General features: G+C 44.1%; 1 protein-coding gene across 1 annotated transcript in view; it reads right to left on the reverse strand.

Annotated features, from left to right (window-relative positions):
* Positions 1 to 6,605: 6,605 nt before the first annotated feature.
* The window catches only part of E2F7 (E2F transcription factor 7), a 34,335-nt gene continuing 20,218 nt past the window's right edge, over positions 6,606 to 20,722 (reverse strand). Inside the window, exons 7-12 of the mRNA XM_068969679.1 lie at positions 15,528 to 15,713; positions 15,006 to 15,078; positions 12,381 to 12,888; positions 10,328 to 10,583; positions 8,333 to 8,754; positions 6,606 to 6,776 (exon numbers count right to left, since the gene is read on the reverse strand). Of these exons, the coding sequence (XP_068825780.1) occupies positions 6,606 to 6,776; positions 8,333 to 8,754; positions 10,328 to 10,583; positions 12,381 to 12,888; positions 15,006 to 15,078; positions 15,528 to 15,713 (1,616 nt within the window). The remainder of the gene's footprint in view (positions 6,777 to 8,332; positions 8,755 to 10,327; positions 10,584 to 12,380; positions 12,889 to 15,005; positions 15,079 to 15,527; positions 15,714 to 20,722) is intronic.

Genomic DNA, 20,722 nt, shown 5'->3' on the forward strand with positions numbered 1-20,722 from the left:
ACTTTATTTTGGGGGCTCCAAAATCACTGCAGGTGGTGACTGCAGCCATGACATTAAAAGATGCTTACTCCTTGGAAGAAAAGTTATGACCAACCTAGATAGCATATTCAAAAGCAGAGACATTACTTTGCCGACTAAGGTCCGTCTAGTCAAGGCTATGGTTTTTCCAGTGCTCATGTATGGATGTGAGAGTTGGACTGTGAAGAAAGCTGAGTGCCAAAGAATTGATGCTTTTGAACTGTGGTGTTGGAGAAGACTCTTGAGAGTCCCTTGGACTGCAAGGAGATCCAACCAGTCCATTCTGAAGGAGATCAGCCCTGGGATTTCTTTGGAAGGAATGATGCTGAGGCTGAAACTCCAGTACTTTGGCCACCTTATGCAAAGAGTTGACTCATTGGAAAAGACTTTGATGCTGGGAGGGATTGGGGGCAGGAGGAGAAGGGGACGACTGAGGATGAGATGGCTGGATGGCATTCCCACTCAATGCACTTGAGTTTGAGTGAACTCCAGGAGTTGGTGATGGACAGGCAGGTCTGGCGTGCTGCGATTCATGGGGTTGCAAAGAGTTGGACACGACTGAGCAACTGAGCTGAACTGAACTGAATGGCAATGGTACTATTTCAGATAGTATTACTACATGATATGGGGTCGGTTGAATTGGTGGATGCAGAACAAGGATACGAAAGACTCCTCAAACATGGAGTCTGTAAGGGGCAGACTCTAAGTTATGTGTAGGTTTTCAGCTGCACGGAGGGTCAGCGTGCTTAACGCCCATATTATTCAACGGTCAACTGTTTTTGTGCTAACTCATCACCCAGTATTCTTCCCCCATTTATTTAGGTGCACATTTTGTGGCAGGCATTGTGAATACGGATATAAAGCACCTATAGTCTCTGATTTTAGGAACTAATGTCTTTTTTCTATTCAGTGAAGACTAAGTTTTAGAGGGTTATTTGTTAGATTAATTCATTGTTTCTCAAAGTAACTTCCACTGAACCTAATACTTGTAAAATGGTCTAAGGAAAGAAAATGATCCTGCTATCAAACCAGGTTTAAACAATTTGCATATATATTTCTTCTTGTAAATTTTGGTCTCTAATAAATCCTGTAGTTAAAAAATTAGATATTTAATGTTTTAAAATTACCCACTTTTGACTCCTAATATCTATCAGCAGTTGAGTTCTTCAGGGCACAGTTGGGGAATGATTGACTGCTTATATAAAAGAGCCAATCAAACTGAATGCTACCATTGTGTTATTTACAAAAAAGGATTTAGACATGAGAGAATTAAAAAAAAACTATTGTAGTTTCAGGTATGATTTCATTATTTGAGTAGCATTTTCAGGACAGAAAGAACATCAAACTCATCAAACTGATCGAATACTAAAAAATTAACAGCAATCAAAAATTAATTTCTTAAAGATGAGATATTAAGTTCCCTAACATTCAGCTAGGAAAATGCAAATCTTGGGCAGTGGAAGATTTTAACTGTTTTAACAGGATGTTAAATGGTGAGCTTGGCTGCAGCAGCAAGTTATAGTTGCATTCTGTAAAACTGATAAAGGAGGTTTTACAAGCCAGTTACACATTATGAGACCTTGTACCCAACCAGATTTTGAAAGAGCCTTGAAAGGGCTGAGTTACTGAAAATAAAAATGGATTTTGTGGCGAGTTATGCTGTGGTTCCTCGCCTCTGCCTCCCAGGAGCCACTAATGGCAAGGGCAGGGTGCCGCTCACTTCAGCTCTTGCCTGCAGTTGAGAAGGGTGCTGGTTCATGATTCTGGCCTGGGGGATCTGTGTGGGCTTGAAGCTTACAATGGGGAGGGAGAGGCCACGTGAGTTGCGTTGGGCCTTCTCTCCAAGAATCAGGCACTGGATGTGAGCTAGTGGTAGATTGGCAGACAGACTGTTCTAAATCCTGCCCAGCAGGCTCTGTGGAGTAGATGTTGGAAAACCAGAGACTGAAAGAGAATAGCAGCTGGAGGAAGATAGTTTCTTCCGGCAAGTGTTCCCAAGCAGAGGCTTCTGAGCAGTTGTCCACGTAAAACAGCTCCAACATGTACCAGGCCCACCATATGAGAGGCCTGATCACCTCTGCTTAACTGCCACCTTCACCAGGGTGTTTACTGGTAGGCCTGATGCTGAAGCTGATACTCCAATAGTTTGGCCACCTGATGCGAAGAGCTGACTCATTGGAAAAGACCCTGATGCTGGGAAAGATTGAGGGCAGGAGGAGGAGGGGACAACAGAGGAAGTGATGGTTGGATGGCATCACCGACCTGATGGACATGGGTCTGGGTGAACTCCGGGAGTTGGTGATGGACAGGGAGGCCTGGTGTGCTGTGGTTCATGGGGCCGCAAAGTGTTGGACACAACTGAGCGACTGAACTGATACTGATCACCTCTCGCACCACTCCTGCTTTGATCTTCCTGGGCATAGATATCTAGGCCAGCTCACTGGAAAAGGAGAGAAACCCAGCAGAGAAGAGACAAAGGATTGTCACTGGTGACCAGGCTACAGAGAGCCCAGGCAGCAGAAATTTTAAATGCTCATTCTGCATCATGAACCGAGAATGTCTTAACTTAAAATTATGGAACTTCTACTATTTACAGTGACAGGGAGGCCTCAGCACCTGACTTTACCTTCATACAAGTGTATGTGTGTTACCCTCACTGACCAGGCTTAAAGGGACACTGGCAGACAAAATCAAGTTGCTTCTACGATTATCCCATGAGTTCTGCTTGTTCAATATACCCTTTACACTGTTAGACAACAAGGATGGACACATGCAAGAAGATATTGGTGGATGCCTGCAATACTCTGTTATAACATAACATGCCGCTAAATAGATGCTAGTAAAATCCTAATGGGCTTCCCAGGTGGCTCAGTGGTAAAGAATCTGCCTGCCAGTAAAGGACACACAGGCTTGATCCATGGGTTGGGAAGATCCCCTGGAGTAGGAAATGGCAACCCACCTTATTCTTGCCTGAAGAGTTCTGAGGACTGAGGAGCCTGGCGGGCTATGGTCCATGGGTTCCCAAAGTATTGGGCATGACTGAAGCGACTGACTCACGCAAAATCCTAATTCTGATTGTGTGTAGAAGCCGACCTGTCCTGGGTCATTTTAGATGACTCTGTAAGATGAAGGCTAAAGACTGGCACAAGTGACTTGTTGGAAGGAAGAGGTCTCAGGCACAAGCTGAATCTACCTGAAAGCTTGGAAGGGACAAGCCCTGCTGTGGCAGGTCCTGTGGTCCCTCTGTTCACCATTTTAGGGGCTTCTTCAGAGCCCTAAGGGCTGGGTTTGAGGTTGGGGTTTCTAAGCTGTTTTCCTCAGCGCCTGACAATCTAGCAGAGGAGACCGACAGCAATGGAATCTCCAGTTGGCTCTGGAGATAATATGAGCTAAGGAAAGTCAGAGTAAGTCTCTTGGAGGTTCATTTAAAAGTGATGGTTAACCATGGAATCTGGCTTTGAACAATGGGTGAACATTTGCTAGACTAAGAACCATTTAACCTTAGAGAGATCATGAGAAGCCAGGGAGGTGATCTTACTGGTGATTCTTATATTGGTTAAGCTTCACATCATCTGGAAACTTCAAACCCCCAGTGATTCTACCTCGGGTAGAAATGAAAACCTCAACAGCAGAGTCCCTCAACCTGCCCAAGCTCCCACATGATTCTGCTACTGTTAAGTTTTGGCATTTGGAAACCACCAGAAGGGCTAAGGAAAAAGAAGTGACTTGGCTTTATGAAGGTCTTGTTGGCTATTTTGTAACAGTGAATGGTTTTACCATGAAATCAGTATCTACAGAAAGCTCACTGACAAATACAACCAACACCTCTTGTTAAAGTGAATTAATTTTTATTGATATTTTATAAAGCTTAATACTTTGCTAAAAAACTAAAAGAAAAAATTATATAGATAATATAGCTATTAGAAGAAAGAGCAGAGCTACGCAATACAAAAAAAGCAGTAAGCAGCAATAAAATAGCTACACAAAACTAGCAGTGCAATGAAATGAAGCAGAAAGCAGCTTTACACTGGGAAAAAAACGTTATTTAAATACAGAAATAGCACCTTACAAAAAGGAATTGAGAAATGTAAACTTGGTAGGTAGATTCAAGTATAAAAGTTATACCCCCAACTCTCGTACCAGAATGAAAGGGTTTCACAAACCCTGGACAGTGTAGGGCACACACACCTCCCTCAGTGCTGACTCAAAGCTGCATTTCCTTAGCAGGATCACGGACAATCGTGTTTTTTTTCTTTTATGAAATTATACAATGATAGACTCAAGATTGCCACCATGGCTTCTTCACCACCCCTAATATCCAGGTCTAGCTCAGCTGCTCCACATCAGCTGCTCCGTAACAAACAGATTCATACTCTGAGAGAATGATCACTACATTATCATTTCTACACATCACGGAGCTGCATGAAGAAGTGGGTACTGAATACAAAAGGAAGCTGCTCTTGGTTTTTCTATCGCTAAGTATGGTCACAGACTCATAATCTCATTTCTGGGTTTGTCTGTTAACACTCCTCAAGAACCGTAAATCTTCTGAGGTTTATATGGTCATACCAAGAACAGAATTTAAAAAAGGATTAAGAAGTTAAAGTGGCAGGCATCCAAGAACAGTGGGGAAAATCAGTCTGTATTTTCATCTAAATGTAGCCCTCTCTAGTGAAAATGTTTTGTGGACGATCTGAAGCATGATAATGTATGTATCCTGTGTGGATTGACATGGCGTCTGTCTTGCAATCTACTTGAAAGAGGCATATTTTTGTTTCGATAGGAAATCCATCATATTTCTTCAGGGTAATCATTACCATACAATTAGACTAGAAGAAGATGAGAACCAGACTTTTTATCTGTTCAACTCTAGAGAAGACTGTGAAAAGGGGGGGAAAAAAACCATCTTGTAAACTTTAAAAGTTTAGTGTTGATAAAAATTTTATATAATAGCAAAGTTATTTAACCTGGCTACCTACCTCAAGTTTTCAACGATCTCGTGGGGGTGATAAGGCTAATACCATCCTGTAGTTAATATAAAGCTACTTTATCAGACTCCCAGAGTCTCTTAAATTAATATTTTTATTCTTTCATATAACATTTTGGGTCCAAAAATAAAAATAAAATCCTACACCAAGATTCCAAATTTTAAAAGTTTAAAGAAGGAGAAAGGAATAAAGGAGAAGGGAAAGAAGGAAAGGAGGGGAAAATGAAGGGGGAGAGGGGGGCAGGGTTGTGGGGGAAGGAGGAAGCCATCTGTTCTGAAGAGACCACGAGGTAAATATCAACACATCTAGGCAGCAAAGATCTAGTTTGGCTACTTAATGAAACCCTCAAGGAACACAGTTTAACAAAGGGATACTGATAAGTCTCTAGAATTGCATTTATGCTAGAACAACGATCCCCTGCACTCTGTTCTCATTTTGCAGAACGTCTATGAAAAAATCACTCTGGTTGGAATACTTTGGGATTCTAAACATAATGTGTCTGTTTTCCCTCTTACTCTTCCCAACATGAAGAAAAAAAGTGAAAAAAAAAAAGCATCATCTATTGTCCTATATCAATCTTTACATTGTCATTCTTCAGAATTCTACTAAAACATCCCAACTCGGTCTCAATTTTCTGTAGAATTGCTTTCTACCATCCTGATTTTTTCAATAAAAAGCAATTAATAGAAGACATCCCATACCTGATACTCTACAGTTAATATTTAAATAAAAAACCACCAGGGCACGTAGTGAAGGCAAATGAACATGGTAGGTTTTTTTGTTTTTGTTTTTTAACAAATGATCAGTAAAACCTCACTGTCCACACAGTTATTGAGCAGCAGCTATCTGGCTGCTAGAGTTCATCATAATTCTCACGCCCAGGTTGGGTTAGCACAGTTCATTATAGCAAGGTGTGTCATTCACAGTTATTTTGGTCTTGACATTCCATCATGTAGATATATTCATCCACATTATTACTAGGTTGTAAAGTAAGTGCAGGGCAAATTATAGGAAGAAAGTACAAACATTCAAGTCGTCATACCCTGAAAAATATGTGTTTTGCTGCCGTTGTAAACTTTTTTGCACGAAATCCCACTTCATGAACAAAATAAATAATACCATAGGATTCACAACTGAAGCTGGCTTCCTGATGAAGCCGAAGGAAGCAGTAGCTTTTTTAAACTGCAGAAAGGAAGTTTCTCTCACCACAGATCTACTCGGGGTGAGTGGTAATACACATCAAGAACATTCACCCCACTTAAGTGCTAGACGCGCCCCTCCCCTTTAGAAAAGCCGCAAGGTTCCAGGAGGCTATTCAGATTTCCTTCCAGCAATCAGATGATTCCTAAATGAAAATGACAGAAGTCAGCTGATGCTTCCACTGTGATACCACGTAGAGTCGGACACTAACTGGTATGAAATGCCCAATTAGGAACAATTACTTGCAGGAATGTAGATGCTTCACGAGGATGGAGAGTTAACATTAGAACCAGGGGATGCAGGGGAGAGGAAGGATGCATGCTGGTTGCGGTTCAGCATTAGGACGTGACAAAGGGAAACGCGGGTGCCTGGATCCTCACTTCTGGGCGAAGCCTCAGGTTAGTCGGCGCCCCCGCTGGGGATTTCCAGTCTCCTCTGTGCTGAGCTGGAGCTTCGTGACTGACTTCTTTCTCTTCTCCTGAGGACAGGTTCCCCGAGGCTGCCAGGAGTCTTGAAAAACATCTCTTGGTGTGTGCACCGGATGCTCTTGGGGGTCACTGGAATTGGAGACTGAAACAGGAAAAAGAAAAGTACAGAAAAACAGAAGTGACCTCACACTGTCTCAGGTCTCTGAACTGGAAGCCCCCTCCTGACCTGTGTGGCTGTGATCCCCGTGCAGGCGTTCCATCCCCTTTGATTTTCTGTCATGCACCCAGTGTGTCTCCTTCACAACACTCATCGCAGCTGGAAATGAGCTGATTTACTTTGTGTGCAGGTGGCCTAGCGAAGCAGTCACAAGCAGCTGGAGCCAGGGTCTGGGCTCTGCCATAGCTAGCTGTGTGACCTTGGGCAAATTACTTAGCCGGTCCATCCCTCAGTTTCCTCATCCAAAGACAGGGATGACCAAAGTACTGAATTGACAGGACTGTGAGACTTAAGTGAGAGAATATTATTAAAGCGCTTTAGACCATCCCTGGCGAGTAGTACGTGTATATGTCTTTGCTCTTTTTACTTGCTAATATTTATCTTCTCATGTTAAACATTTACCCCTTTAACATGCCCCCAAAGGGCAGGAACCATTATCTTGTTTACCAGTATCTTTACTGCCTAGATCAGTGCCTAACACATAACCGATCATCAAAATGCGTATGGTATGTTATAATCACCTTGTTTAAAAACATGTTTACTTTCATGTCTAGCAAACTTTTGAGATTCGGATTAATTGTCTAAAAATAGTTGTGGCCATAGCATTACCCTTTCTCTGGGAGAGAAAGTAATTATTCTGAACAATGCCTAATGCATAACAGGAATTCAACAAATGCTTATTGACTGAACTACTGATAGAGTTGGGGGGAGTGAATAAAGTACTGATTAATTTATGCTGATTACAGACATTTACATATGTACATCTGTGTATATTTTGGAAACATCATGGAAACAATGGATATGTATTAATATATCCACTGCCTCCTAAACAATGCATTTTAAGAAATGATAGATGTTAACAATCTTTGAGCTATTATTAAGAGTTTCATTTCCCTTGACTATTTCTATAGCTGCACAACTAAAATTCAGGATGGTCTCCTTTATTGACCTAATGAAATGAGAGCTTGGAAAAATCACCTGAATAGTCAGCATGCATCAAAAATTCCCCTGAACGATTAAGTCCCTTCTGATTCTAAGAAAGCCAGATTGACACCTAAAACTATTTTTGCTTTCAAAGTACAGGATCTCCCCCTTCAGTCTCACTACTTAATGAGATGAGCAGATGCCTCCGGGTCTAGAATAGATGTTAGCTAGAATCTGGTGTTGGATCCCCGTCCGAAAGTTGTTGACTAAGGTCTGACTGTGTTTGTGCTAAGTGGCTTCAGTTGTGTCTGACTCTTTGCAACCACATGGACTGTAGCCTGGCAGGCTCCTCCGTCCATGGAATTTTCCAGGCAAGAATACTGGAGCAGGTTGCCATTTCTTCCTCCAGGGGATCTTCCCCAGCCAGGGACTGAACCTGCGTCTCTCACAACTCCTGCACTGGCGCCACCTGGGAAGCCTGATGCGATGCAGGCAAACCCCATCACGCCTTGATGTGCTGTCCATGTGCCAGGCTAACGTGGACCCTTAGGACTCACCTGTTGTAGTTTTACCGTGGAGGCTGGGTGACCTCTATAAGCGGGGGATCCAGGCTGGACGCTGCCATGGGACCTTGACATCACCGGACTCAGGTGAAGTGAGCATGGACCCTGAAGCTGAGGGTCCGTGGAGGGGAGTGTGGACGACTTTGGATTAACCAGGGCGGCAGGGCCGATGAGAAGATGAGGTGTTGATCCGAGGCTAGTCAAGCCAAAATTCACAGGTCCCGCGTTCGGGAGAGGGCTGGGAGCAGAGGACACCGGCCCGGGCATCGTGGGGGAGTACAGAACAGGAAAAGCACCGAGCGGTGGCGAGGGCAAGATCATGCACGGAACGCTGAGTGGGGGCAGCGGACCCACAGGCAGCCCCACAGCATGGGGGCTCTGACTGCCAGACAGGAGCACACTGAAACCATTTAATCCTGCAACACAAGCAGAGCAAGGGGAAGTCAGCGCAAAGCGGAGATGCCATCCAGGCGCCCACGTTCAGGGCCTTTCAAAGTGGGAGCCCGCAGTAAATTACCCACCTGCAGACCAGGCCACCCGCTCTGTGCGCTTCCAGCAGCCCCTCACTTCCTTGCCGCAACGGCCACCTCCCCGTTTCCACCTTTACTCGTGTGAAAATTTGGTGGATGCCCACGTCTCCCAAGAGAGTTTATTAGCATGAGCTCCACTGAACCCAAACTGAGGAGAAAAGTGAACATGGATGGGAAAAACAGTATCTTTCTTTTGATCAACTGCTAACTGAAATTTATATTTCCCTCAATTAAGATCACAGGCAACAAATCACAACTGCATGAGCAGTACCTTGACACTGTCAGTAGTGAAAAGCACAGGTGTATTCATATACTCTTACCTTGGTGGTGGATTTCTTGAGTCTAAAGCTCCCCACAAGTTATGAGAGGCTTGGCAGATCTTACTACTATAATTTAAAATAATTCTCCTAGCTGGATTTCGATGCCATTTGCATCCTTTGTAATCCTATGTATTTAATTTTCTGCATTTGTAAACAACCTGAGGAGGAGTCCACAGGCATCACCGTAGTGTCCAAGGACCCACGGCCCAGAAAAAGCCACTGATCCCTTTGCTGGGCTGACATTTTCATTCTGAAGAAGCTGGGTCTGTTTTTTGTTTATTAACGTATCAGTAACACTATCATGCTTAGGTGAAGCTCTCACAAAATACTGGCTAAAAGAATAAAGAATGTGTTCTAGATCAATGAATAGTAATAGATACCCACCTAACCTGCAACAGGAACAAGAAACTGAAGAAAATTACTTTAAGTCTCTTTGTATCAAGAGCAGCTTCATGTACACAGTGCATGTTTTAAAAAATTAGGTAGCTGTTATAGTTCAGCTTTATTTCAAGAGAGCATTTACTGAGTCCTCTAAGTGTCAGGCACTATTATTCTAAGTGCTCCACATGTATTAGCTTATTAAACTTAATCTTGTTTTCATAGCACCCCCGAGAAGCAGGTGCTCTTATTATTGCTGTTTTACCAATTCAGGAGGGCTAGATACTTAAGTCCACGCAGATCAGAAGTGGTTTTAATGTCCAGCCCCCTCACTCCAGTCCTGGCACTCAACCACAAGGACACATCAGCACTTGGGGATATTTAAGTGGTCAGCGTGTGAGCCGCACGTGGTGGCCAAGAGGTTCATATAGTGAAACTGAACCAATGCCAGACTCAGCTGACTTATAAAAACAGAAATGTCATTTGAATATTTGTGCTTTCTTTTTTTTTTACCAAGGAAAATTGAATGCATTAAAAATAAATTACCTGCCCTAATTACTTTCTCATTATCTGTGAGGTTGGTGAAAGTGAAAGCAGGCTGCATCTTCATTTCATTGATGGAGAAAGCCAGGGGCTGGATTGAAATGACTCAGAAACAGCTCCTCAAGACATCAGTGTGGTTACATGATGTACAGAAAAATGCAAATATGCAATGTATAATCTGAGCTCCCCAAAGGACTCGAAGGCGTGATACCTCTTACCTGCTGGAGACTGCACATAAACGTATTGCAGCGGAGACGGCTCTTTGGTGCTCTCGTTTTCCTTCGAAGGCTTTTCTATCTCTGTATTTCTAGAAGGATTTCCCCACTCAGAAGAGACGAAGCCGTTTGTGGTAGCCTTTCCCGAAACTGCTTTTGCTGCAGAAAGTTGCCCGTTCATGTGAGTGTCTTCATGGGGTGCAGATCCCCTGTTTTTTGAGGTCTTGGGAGAGGCGATGTCTGTGGAGTCTGAAGGTTTCTAAGCACAACCCAACCAGGAACAGAAAAGCAAATCAAATTCCCAGCAGTGAATCCTAACAACAGTTTTCTCCAAATAGCTAACCCATAATGGAAAGGTCAGGCACCACTGTGTGCCACCCTGATTTGTGTATGTCTGTCATTTCTGTCCTAATTAGAGGAATCTGTAGGCTTAAGATTTCTTAAGCATAGAAATGATGGAGATTTTAATAACGGGTAAGTGAGCATGGTGTTTAGAAGGCGAAATAAATTACTGAGTTGGAATACACAAAGGGTGTTGATGCTGTAGGCTTTTAGGGGCTGGATAAGAATTGCAGGGCTAACCCAAAGTCGTCCTGTTTATCTGAGACATACATATATAGACATACCAGTCAGTCTTTCCCTGCTATTCTGCAGCCACAGGCTATATACAAAGCTAGAGAAATTCATTCTGGCAAGAGGAATGCTTGGAGGAGGAAGGGTCTTAATTAAGGGACTGATGCCCATGAAGTGTGCTTCGTGGACCCCCTACAAATGGCTGCGATGACAGTGCTTCTGCTCTCTGAGAGTTTTACTGGTCATATCGCATTAGCCTCCAAAAGGCCACTAAGCAGGGGATGCAGACAGCTCAGAGTTTTGTTCTTTTATTCTAGAAAGATGGGCACTGACGCAAACCCGGAGTCAGTGGCGCCCCATTCCTGACCTGGACCTCAGGGGCGCCCTGGAGCAGGTGATTATTTCACTGACATGTTAAAAAAAATAAGGCAAAACAGACCAGAAAGGATACACAAATGTGATAAGTGAATGCTTCTTTTTTTTTCTTTCTTTATACTTTTTAGCATTTTATGCTAAGTGTGATTTTTCTAAAAATTACTTTTATTACAGGATTACTTTATGGCCAGGGCTTCCCTGATAGCTCAGTTGGTAAAGAATCCGCCCGCAATGCAGGAGACCCTGATTCGATTTCTGAGTTGGGAAGATTCGCTGGAGAAAGGATAGGCTACCTACTGCAGTATTCCTGGATTTCCCTTGTGGCCCAGCTGGTAAAGAATCCACCTGCAATGCGGGAGACTATTTCTGGGGGCTCCAAAATCACTGCAGGTGACTGCAGCCATGAAATTAAAAGATGCTTGCTCTTTGGATAAAAAGCTATGACCAACCTAGATAGCATATTCAACAGCAGAGACATTACTTTGCTGACAAAGGTCCATCTAGTCAAGGCTATGGTTTTTCCAGTGGTCATGTATGGATGTGAGAGTTGGACTATAAAGAAAGCTGAGAGCCAAAGAATTGATGCTTTTGAACTGTGGTGTTGGATAAGACTCTTGAGAGTCCCTTGCACTGCAGGGAGATCAAACCAGTCCATCCTAAAGGAGATCAGCCCTGAATATTCATTGGAAGGACTGATGCTGAAGCTGAAACTCCAATACCTTGGCCACCTGATGAGAAGAACTGACTCATTTGAAAAGACCCTGATGCTGGGAAAGACTGAAGGCGGGAGAAGGGGACAACAAACGATGAGATGGTTGGATGGCATCACCAACTCGATGGACATGAACAAGCTCTGGGAGTTGGTGATGATGGGCAGGGAAGCCTGGGGTGCTGCAGTTCATGGGGTCACAAAGAGTTGGACATGACCAAGCAACTGAACTGAACTTTATGGCCAGGTTACTTGGAAGAGGCAGGACTGGGCTTAGTTATAAAACTGATATAGGCACCACCTCCTATTCCAGACTCGGTAGCTTGTGACTATCTGTGCATCTCAGTTAGGAAGAAACCGGGTCAATGGGCTGTCAGTCCGTGTCTGCCGCCCACTCACCTTGGGCATGACAAGGGAGAGGGGACCGTCCTCGTGGTCCCTGCTTTGTCTCTTGGTGGCTGGCTCCTCCTCCTCCACCTGCGGCTTCCTCTCCTTGCTCAGGCGCTTCTGACCTGAGGGCATGGGGGGCTGCTCTGCTGTGGTGACCTCAGAGCCTCCGCCGCCGCTTCCTGATCCCGAGCCTGACCCTGGAGACGGTCCCTCCTGCAGGCCCCCGCACAGCATGAACAGAGGGGCGGGCGGCACGTACAGCAGGGGCTGGGTAGCCGCCAGGGCCGGCAGCTGGTGCTCCGCGTCCGGTGCCGTGGAGGCCAGGGAGACGCCTCCTTGGCCGTTCAGACCGTTCTGGGTGGGCAAGGCCTTCAAGTCTGTTTGGGCCACAGAGAGGACTTGGTGGGACAAGGGGCTAACACGGTATTCTGAGTCAACGGACGGGCTGGGGAGAGGAGCTGCGGGGTCCAGGCTGCTCGACGGAGGCATCGCGCTCTGACTGGCAAAAGCTGCCACCCTGTAATGAAAGGAACAGAGCGGGGCCATGCAGTCGCCACAGTCTACTGACCTCCAGCCCTGCTTTCCTAGAGAGATGAGCCAAAGCAGGACTGAGGAAACACTGCTCACTCCTGCTACTTAAAAAGTTCTTTTAATTAATTTGGCTGCACAGTCTCTCCAGGCTGTGGTTTGCAGGTTTAGTTGCTCCCCGACATGTGAGATCTTAGTGGAATCTTACTTGCCGGACTAGGGATTGAACCCTCGTCCTCTGCAATGCAAGGCAGACTCTCAACCACTAGACCACCAGGGAAGTCCCCCACTCCTGCTCTTAAAGTGGGCTCCCTGAGATCATGAGCTAACCCCAGAAGCAGATGACCACGTATTATAACCTGGATGGATGCTTTGCAACGGGACAGAGGCTTTCAGAGGCTCCCCTCCGCCTCTCCCACAGCCAGGAGTCATTAGCTGCCCAGCAAGTACCCTTTCCCAGGCACAATGATGCTTTAATGACAAGCACAGTATGGTAATAATTTTACATCATTCTTTAACACAAGCTACTCTCAGCCCCCTCCCCCACCACAAGGGAGGACCACTGAAGCCCACAGGCTTATCCAACTACGGAAGGTCACCCAGTGGGGTCTGCACACGGAATTCCTGAGAGATGTCGGGCAGATAACAGAGACAGGCCAGAGGCTGATTTAAAGGGCACATCTTGTTTATCTCACGTTCACTGTGAGATAAATGAAGTAAGCAGCGAGTGGGAAAGCAAATGTATTACAAAATTATTCTGTGTCATTCTCATCCCATTCCACTCTCTATTACTACAGGATTTTCAAGCAGCACACATTCAAATTGGGCTTCCTGGCGAGCTCAGCTGCTAAAGAATCTGCCTGCAATGCAGGAGACCCCATTCGATTCCTGGGTCCGCAAGCTCCCCTGCAGAAGGGAGAGCCTACCCACTCCAGTATTCTTGGGCTTCCCTGGTGGCTCAGACAGTTAAGAATCTGCAATTCAGGAGACATGGGTTCGATCCCTGGGTTGGGAAGATCTCCTGGAGGAGGGCATGGCAACCCACTCCAGTATTCTTGCCTGGAGAATCCCCATGGACGGAGGAGTCTGGCGGGCTGCAGTCCATGGGGTCACAGAGAGTCAGATATGACTGAATGACTAAGCACAGCACAGCACACGTTCAAATTAAGTTGTGCTGACTCACTGTCTTATACCGGTTTGCATTTCTTTCCATCGCCAGCTGACCCGGCTTGGACCAGCACCACAGCAGAGCGGAAAGACTGGGAATGCTCTGTTCTGTGGCGTCCTAGTCGGCAGTCCTTCTCTAATTCCAACCCTACCTGCTCAAAGCAGCCTGAACGGTCTCCAGTGAATCTATAGAAACCCTTTACTGTCCATTTGATAAATCTAAACTCTACGACTTGGCTTTCAAAGTCTTCTGCCAACGGGACCTACTCAACCTCCAACACCCCAAGCTCTTCCTCTGTCTTACTTGGACGAATCACTATGGCTTACTTCCCATCCACTCCCTGACTCTGCTCCATAGTCTTTTTCCTGCCTTGTCTGTCATTATAAACCTCTTCTCTCTTCAGCATTTCCTCTGTTTCCTGTGATAATGTTTTCCTTCAAAATCAAACCCCAAATCTGATTCAGATAGGGTAGTTTCTTTCACTTATTAATTTTGTGACTTTGGGCGAGTTACTTAACCTCTCAGGATTTCAGTTGCCTCCCTGTAAATTAGGACAATAGCACCAAGCTCAAAAGGTGGTTGTTATAATTAGATGATATAACACACGTAAAACTTTAAGAATAGTACCTGGTAGTTCATAAATGCCGTCAGGATAATGACAAAGTGATTCATGGGACTGTGATATGTCATTTCTCTGTCACGTTAGTAGTGGTTTGTCTTTTTATTTTTCCTTGTAAGCTTTCACAAAAATTTTTCATAAAAATTTTCAATTTTGGGTCCCAGATGCCAAATCCTGCACAGCGTTGGGCACAAGGGGGAAACTTACAAAATTCTTAATAAACAAATGGCTGATTTTTGAGCAGGACTGCTAAACTTTACCCTTTGATGGGTGGTATTTCAATTCAATCACAGTTAAAACTAGGACAGAAACTACTTACTCTGAGTTGTCTTCCATTTTCTGTCTGGAGACAGCTGCCAGACTTCCAATCTCCAAGGAGTAGATTCCTGATCCTAAAAAGGAAGACAGTTCTAACAAATACAGCAAGGGACTTATAACAGCAGTTCTGTACAGCAGGATTCATTATTCACAGCTCAAGGATTATAAGACTATCTCAAATCCATCCTGGTTTTGATTGAGAGAGAGACATGTCCAGAAGCTAGCTGTAAGTGGTGAATGTGGGTCTCATTAAAAATTAGTAAGAAAACAAAACAAAGCAAGTATTGCTTTATAAATCTGATGAATTGCTGAGATGCATCAAACAGGTCACATGGCAAACCAAGTAATCTTCAATCTTCAAGGCCAACGAGAATCAATTTCAGGCCGAGGGCCAGGTTTATACCCTGTGAAGTCACCATCTCATGCAGAGCCTACAGTCAGCTCACTTTAAAACGTCAGTGTACAGGTGGGGCTGCCATTACATGGTGACTGACAAGACTGTGGGTTACGCAGAGGCAGGTACCTTGTTTTTGTCTGTAAGGGCTGCTGGGTTCTGAGTTCACTTTCCTCTGTATCTTCTCGGAAGCCTGCTCTGAGTTAAAAGAGCTGTGTCGAGCAAGCTTCTGTTTTGCACAGAACTGAACGTGGCCATATATTTCTTTTTTCAATTCTGGTAGGACAGGTGCAGAAACGTCCACGAGATCGTCATCTAAATAAATAAGAGAACTGGTAGTGTTGTTATACAGCCACAATTCAGGGTAATTGCAGCCTTTTTAAGATATGGCTTTGGGAACCTCTCATTGTGATGGAGCTACCTATAAATTAAAAATGAAGACAAAGGAATTTCATGAGCCTTGTCTCAAACCCCAATTTCTTTCAGTGTACTAATCTTTTAAAAAAGTTAGTAAACTTAAAGACTGAATCCATATATATTCTAAAATTATCTAAGCTGTAACAAAAGTAGATCAGGATGTTCCATAACCCAAATTAGAATGGACCTGACATTTCAAATGCTTTCTTTGGGCAGAGATATCAAAGGAAAACCCAGTTGTACTCAGCCCAACATGAATGTTTAGAGATTTTAACATTAATTGAGATCAGCCTCTTATGCCACAGTCCCAGGGCGATGGGTATAAGAATCTCTATTTCTTATTATTATGCTTTATTATTTCTTTCCTATGCAGCAGGAAGCTCAGTTACTAAGTGACCAAAGGCATAAGGTCAGCAGACACCTCATGGTTGAAATGCTGCAGAACAGTGAGGGTGTTAGAAGACGGGGCCTTGAGGCCAATTTTATGCTTAAATAAGCCTCTGTGAAATCAGGACAGAAATCTCTATATAGAACTAGGTCTATGTTCTATAAAGAAACACTTACCATTGTTCAGACAGTCATTCCTACCCTGCTCATCTGTGCTATTTTTTTTAAGTTCAAGGGATGCTCATTTTAATTATAAGACCAATTTAATAAACTGAAAGGCCCAGCTAGACCTACATTTTCTAAAATACACAAATATTGAAAAAGAAAACCACCTATGGTTTTCTTTGTCTCATAATAAAAACCCAACAAATTCTCTCTTTAGAAAACCAGAAGTTATAGAATCAACTAGAAGAAAGAAGAAAGTGGGTCAAGACAGTATTATTTACCCTCCTTCCTGAAAGAAATAAAATATTGAACTAAGTATATAAAACAATGGTTCTCAAGATACTGGACACCACGGCATGAAGGATGGTGGTCCACCAGAGATAGGACCTGAGAAGAGGTAAGCTCTGATTAGCCCAGCTTACTGCCTGGATAACATTTCCAGGTCAGGGGGCAGAGAAGGAGCTCTAGGCAGAGCCTGCAAGTCTCCTTAACCTGGGGATGGAGCTGGGAGATCTGGAAAGCCAAGGCAGCTAGCGCTCGTGGGGCAGGATCCTGATGAGCACAGCCACGCAGAAGGAATGCTGGGGCCTGCAGAGGGGCCCCCTGGAGTAGAGCTGTCCTTCAGCAGTCACAGGAGAGCGGTTTCAAGTCCCCACATGGATAGTTGAGCATCTCACCTAAGATGCTCAAGACTCCTATATAAAACGGCATAGATTTAATCCTGTGTGGATACTGGAGTAAACATTTGTAGGCACTATACACTAAATCAACTCTAGATTACTACAGTACCTAATACAATGTAAATGCTATCTCAGCAGTTGCCAGTGTGCAGTAAATTTTGAGTTTTGATTTCTGGAACTTTCTGTATTAAAAAAAAAATACTTTCGATCCATCATTGGTTGATGCTACAGATGTGGAACCTGCAGAGTCAAAGGGCTGACTATTCAGTGGAGTACTCCTGCATGGGCGGGAACTACCCAAGGCCAAGGAAAGAGCCCTCAAAAGGAGTAGCAGAACAGTGTCTGCACTCAGATAGGGCTGAGAATAGCGCCGACTGCCAATAGTCACAGTGGGGAAAAAGTCTCATACGTCATGGTCTTTGGTTAGAATGCTAAAGAGGGTGTTGCCTCAGTAGTGGGGACAGAGTACTCAAGACTAATTGCTGATAGGGTGGGTTCTGCCTGTTGCTGCTGCTAAGTCGCTTCAGTCATGTCCAACTCGGTGCGACCCCATAGATGGCAGCCCACCAAGCTCCCCCGTCCCTGGGATTCTCCAGGCAAGAACACTGGAGTGGGTTGCCATTTCCTTCTCCAATGCATGAAAGTGAAAAGGGAAAGTGAAGTAGCTCAGTTGTGTCCGACTCTTAGTGACCCCATGGACTGCAGCCTACCAGGCTCCTCCGTCCATGGGATTTTCCAGGCAAGAGTACTGGAATGGGGTGCCATTCTGCCTAACAAAGCTTAAAAGCAAGAGTCGAAAGGATAACTGTTTCCAAGTAGCTTTGCTGTATCAGAGAACAAAGCTCAAAAACACTTTTAGGAAGACAGAATTATTTAGCATGTAACAATTTATAATTCTCAGTGTACATATAATGGGATACAATTGGGCTTCCCAGGTGGCTTGAGGGTAAAGAACCAACCTGCCAACGCAGGAGACATAAAAGATGCGTGTTCCATCCTGGGGTTGGGAAGGTCCCCTGGAGGAGGGCACGCACTCTTGCCTAGAGAATCCCATGGACAGAGGAGCCCAGCGGGTGCAGTCCACAGGGTTGCACAGAGTTGGACACGACTGAAGTAACTTAGCACACACACATGGCATACAGTCAAAAATTACGTTATACACAAAGAAGCAGGGAAATATAGCCCACAATGAGCAGAAAGATGAGTTGAAATGGACCTCAAAGTGACATAGATGATAGAATTAGTAGACAAGCACATTAAAATAGATATTATGATTGTATTCCATAAATTCAATAAATTGAACATGTTAAGTGGAGACATCAAAACTAAAAAGGCCCAGGATTCCCTGGTGGTCCAGTGGCTAAAATTCCACCTTGCAGTGCTGGGGACACTGGTTAGAGCCCTGGTCTGGGAAGATCCCACGTGCCACAGAGCAACTAAGCCTATGTGCCCCAACTCCTGAGCCTGCGCACCCTAGAGCCCGAACCTGCGCACCCTAGAGCCCACATTCTGCAACAAGAAGCCACTGTAGTGAAGACCCAGCACAGCCACAGAATAAAATCTTTAAAAAAATTTATAAAGGTCCAAGTCAAGCTTCTAGCAATTAAAACGACAATGTTGAAGATGGAAAAACACCGTGGGTGAAACGCATGGCAGTTTAGAAAAAAATTCATGCATGCAGAAAAGAAAAAAACTGTGAACTTAAAGAGCAATAAACACTATCCAAAGTGACAGAAAAGAGACAAAGAAATGAACAAAACATCAGTGAACTGTAGGACCACTTCAAACCACCAAACATGAGTATAACTAGAGTTGCCAAAGGACAGAGGGGAAAGAAGAAACAATGACAAAAGATTCACCAAACTTGATGAAAAGTTTAAATCCATAGATCCAAGAAGCTCAACAAATTGAAGGAAGAGACACTGAGAAAACTGTAACAACCCACACATAATCAAGTTGTTTAAAACCAGTCATAAAGAAAATACTGAAAGTAACCAAGAAAAAAGACACATTTCATGTGGAAGAACAGGATGCTGGGACAGTTCTTGTCAGAAACAATGCAGGCTTGGAGACCGTGGATCCAGTATCTTTAAAGTACCAAAAGGGAAAAAACCCTCCAACCTAGAATCCTTACCCAAGGAAAACAGTTTCCAAAAGCACAGGTGAAATAAAGACGTTCTCAGACATACAACAGCTGGATGATTTCACCACTGGCTGACCTGCACTCTCTAAGAAATGTTAAAGAAAGCCCGTCAAACGGAAGACCAATGATACCAGATGGTTGGACTGAACTCCACAGGGGGAAACACGAAGTGAAACAACGATGCCTCTACACGCCTATTGGAACAGCTGAAACTAAGGCTGACCTAGAACTCTCATATGCCACTGGTGGGGATGTGAAATGTTACCGCTACTTTGGAAAACACTTTGGAAGTTTCTCAAAACCTTAAACATCCACCTATCATGTGATGCACCTACTCTACTCCTAGGCATGAATTGAGAGACATGAATGCATATTTGCTTATAAAGAGAGGAACATGGACATCACTGCAGCTCTGTTTGCTGTTATTCGGTCATGTCTGACTCTCTGCTACCCACGAACTGCAGCACGCCAGGCTTCCCTGTCCTTGACTGTCTCCTGGGGTTTGCTCAAATTCATGTCCTCTGAGTTGCTGATGACATCCAACCATCTCATCCTCTGTCACCCCCTTCTCCTCCTACCCTCCATCTTTCCCAGCATCAGGGTCTTTTCCAATGAGTCAGCTGTTTGTAATAGCTCTAGATTGAAAATAATTCAGAAGTCCACTATTAAGTGCATGAATAAAGAATAGTATATCCATACAATGAATACGCCTCAGCAATAAAAAGGAATACACCATTGATACATACTACCACACAATTAATCTCAAAATAATTATGCTGAATGAAAGAAGTCTGATAAAAAAGAGTATCGCACTACAGCTGATTGTCATTATCTGTGGTAAAGTTCTATAAAGTCACTGTGAACACTGGGTTAGTCAAAACTGAACCATCTCTCCCAAAGGAAACACAGGGTTAGTTTTCTGCAAGTCTCTGGTCAAAACACTTTTATAAACTGATTAGTACATAACCCTGTTTCGTGAGTCTGTTTAAGACACAGTTAGAACATCTTGTTGACCCATTAGCACTGCACTCGGTCAGAACTCACGCCGGAACTAAGTTCCTCCAGCGCGTGCATTTTCTCTGTAAGACACGGCACAGCCTTTGTGCACTTAGAAACACTGGACAGCATTTCAGTATGACACTTGGGGACGATTTTAAACAGCAAGACCACCAACACAAACCACAAAAACGTGAAAACGCGGCACTAAGAAGACCATGAAAAGGATGCTTGTATACAGCATGAGTCAAAAGAAACAAGTGTGGGAAGCAACAAGGTTGCCTTGTTCTGACCTCAGCTGGGAGCACACACAATGGCAGAGGAAATCTTCTGCTACTCCGCAATCTGTGAATGACTCAGAAAATGCTGTGGGTATTGATTCTGGAGTTTCAAATAAATTTTAGTGAGTTCGTAAATTCGCAAATACGGAATCTGCCAATAATAAGCACTGACTGTCCATGATTCACTTATTAAACATTTTAGAAGATACAAACACGTCTCGAGTGAAGGAAAGCAGACCTTTGGTTGCTGGGAGT

The sequence above is a fragment of the Capricornis sumatraensis genome, chromosome 4 (genome assembly GCF_032405125.1).
Source record: "Capricornis sumatraensis isolate serow.1 chromosome 4, serow.2, whole genome shotgun sequence".
Classification (NCBI taxonomy): Eukaryota; Metazoa; Chordata; class Mammalia; order Artiodactyla; family Bovidae; genus Capricornis; species Capricornis sumatraensis.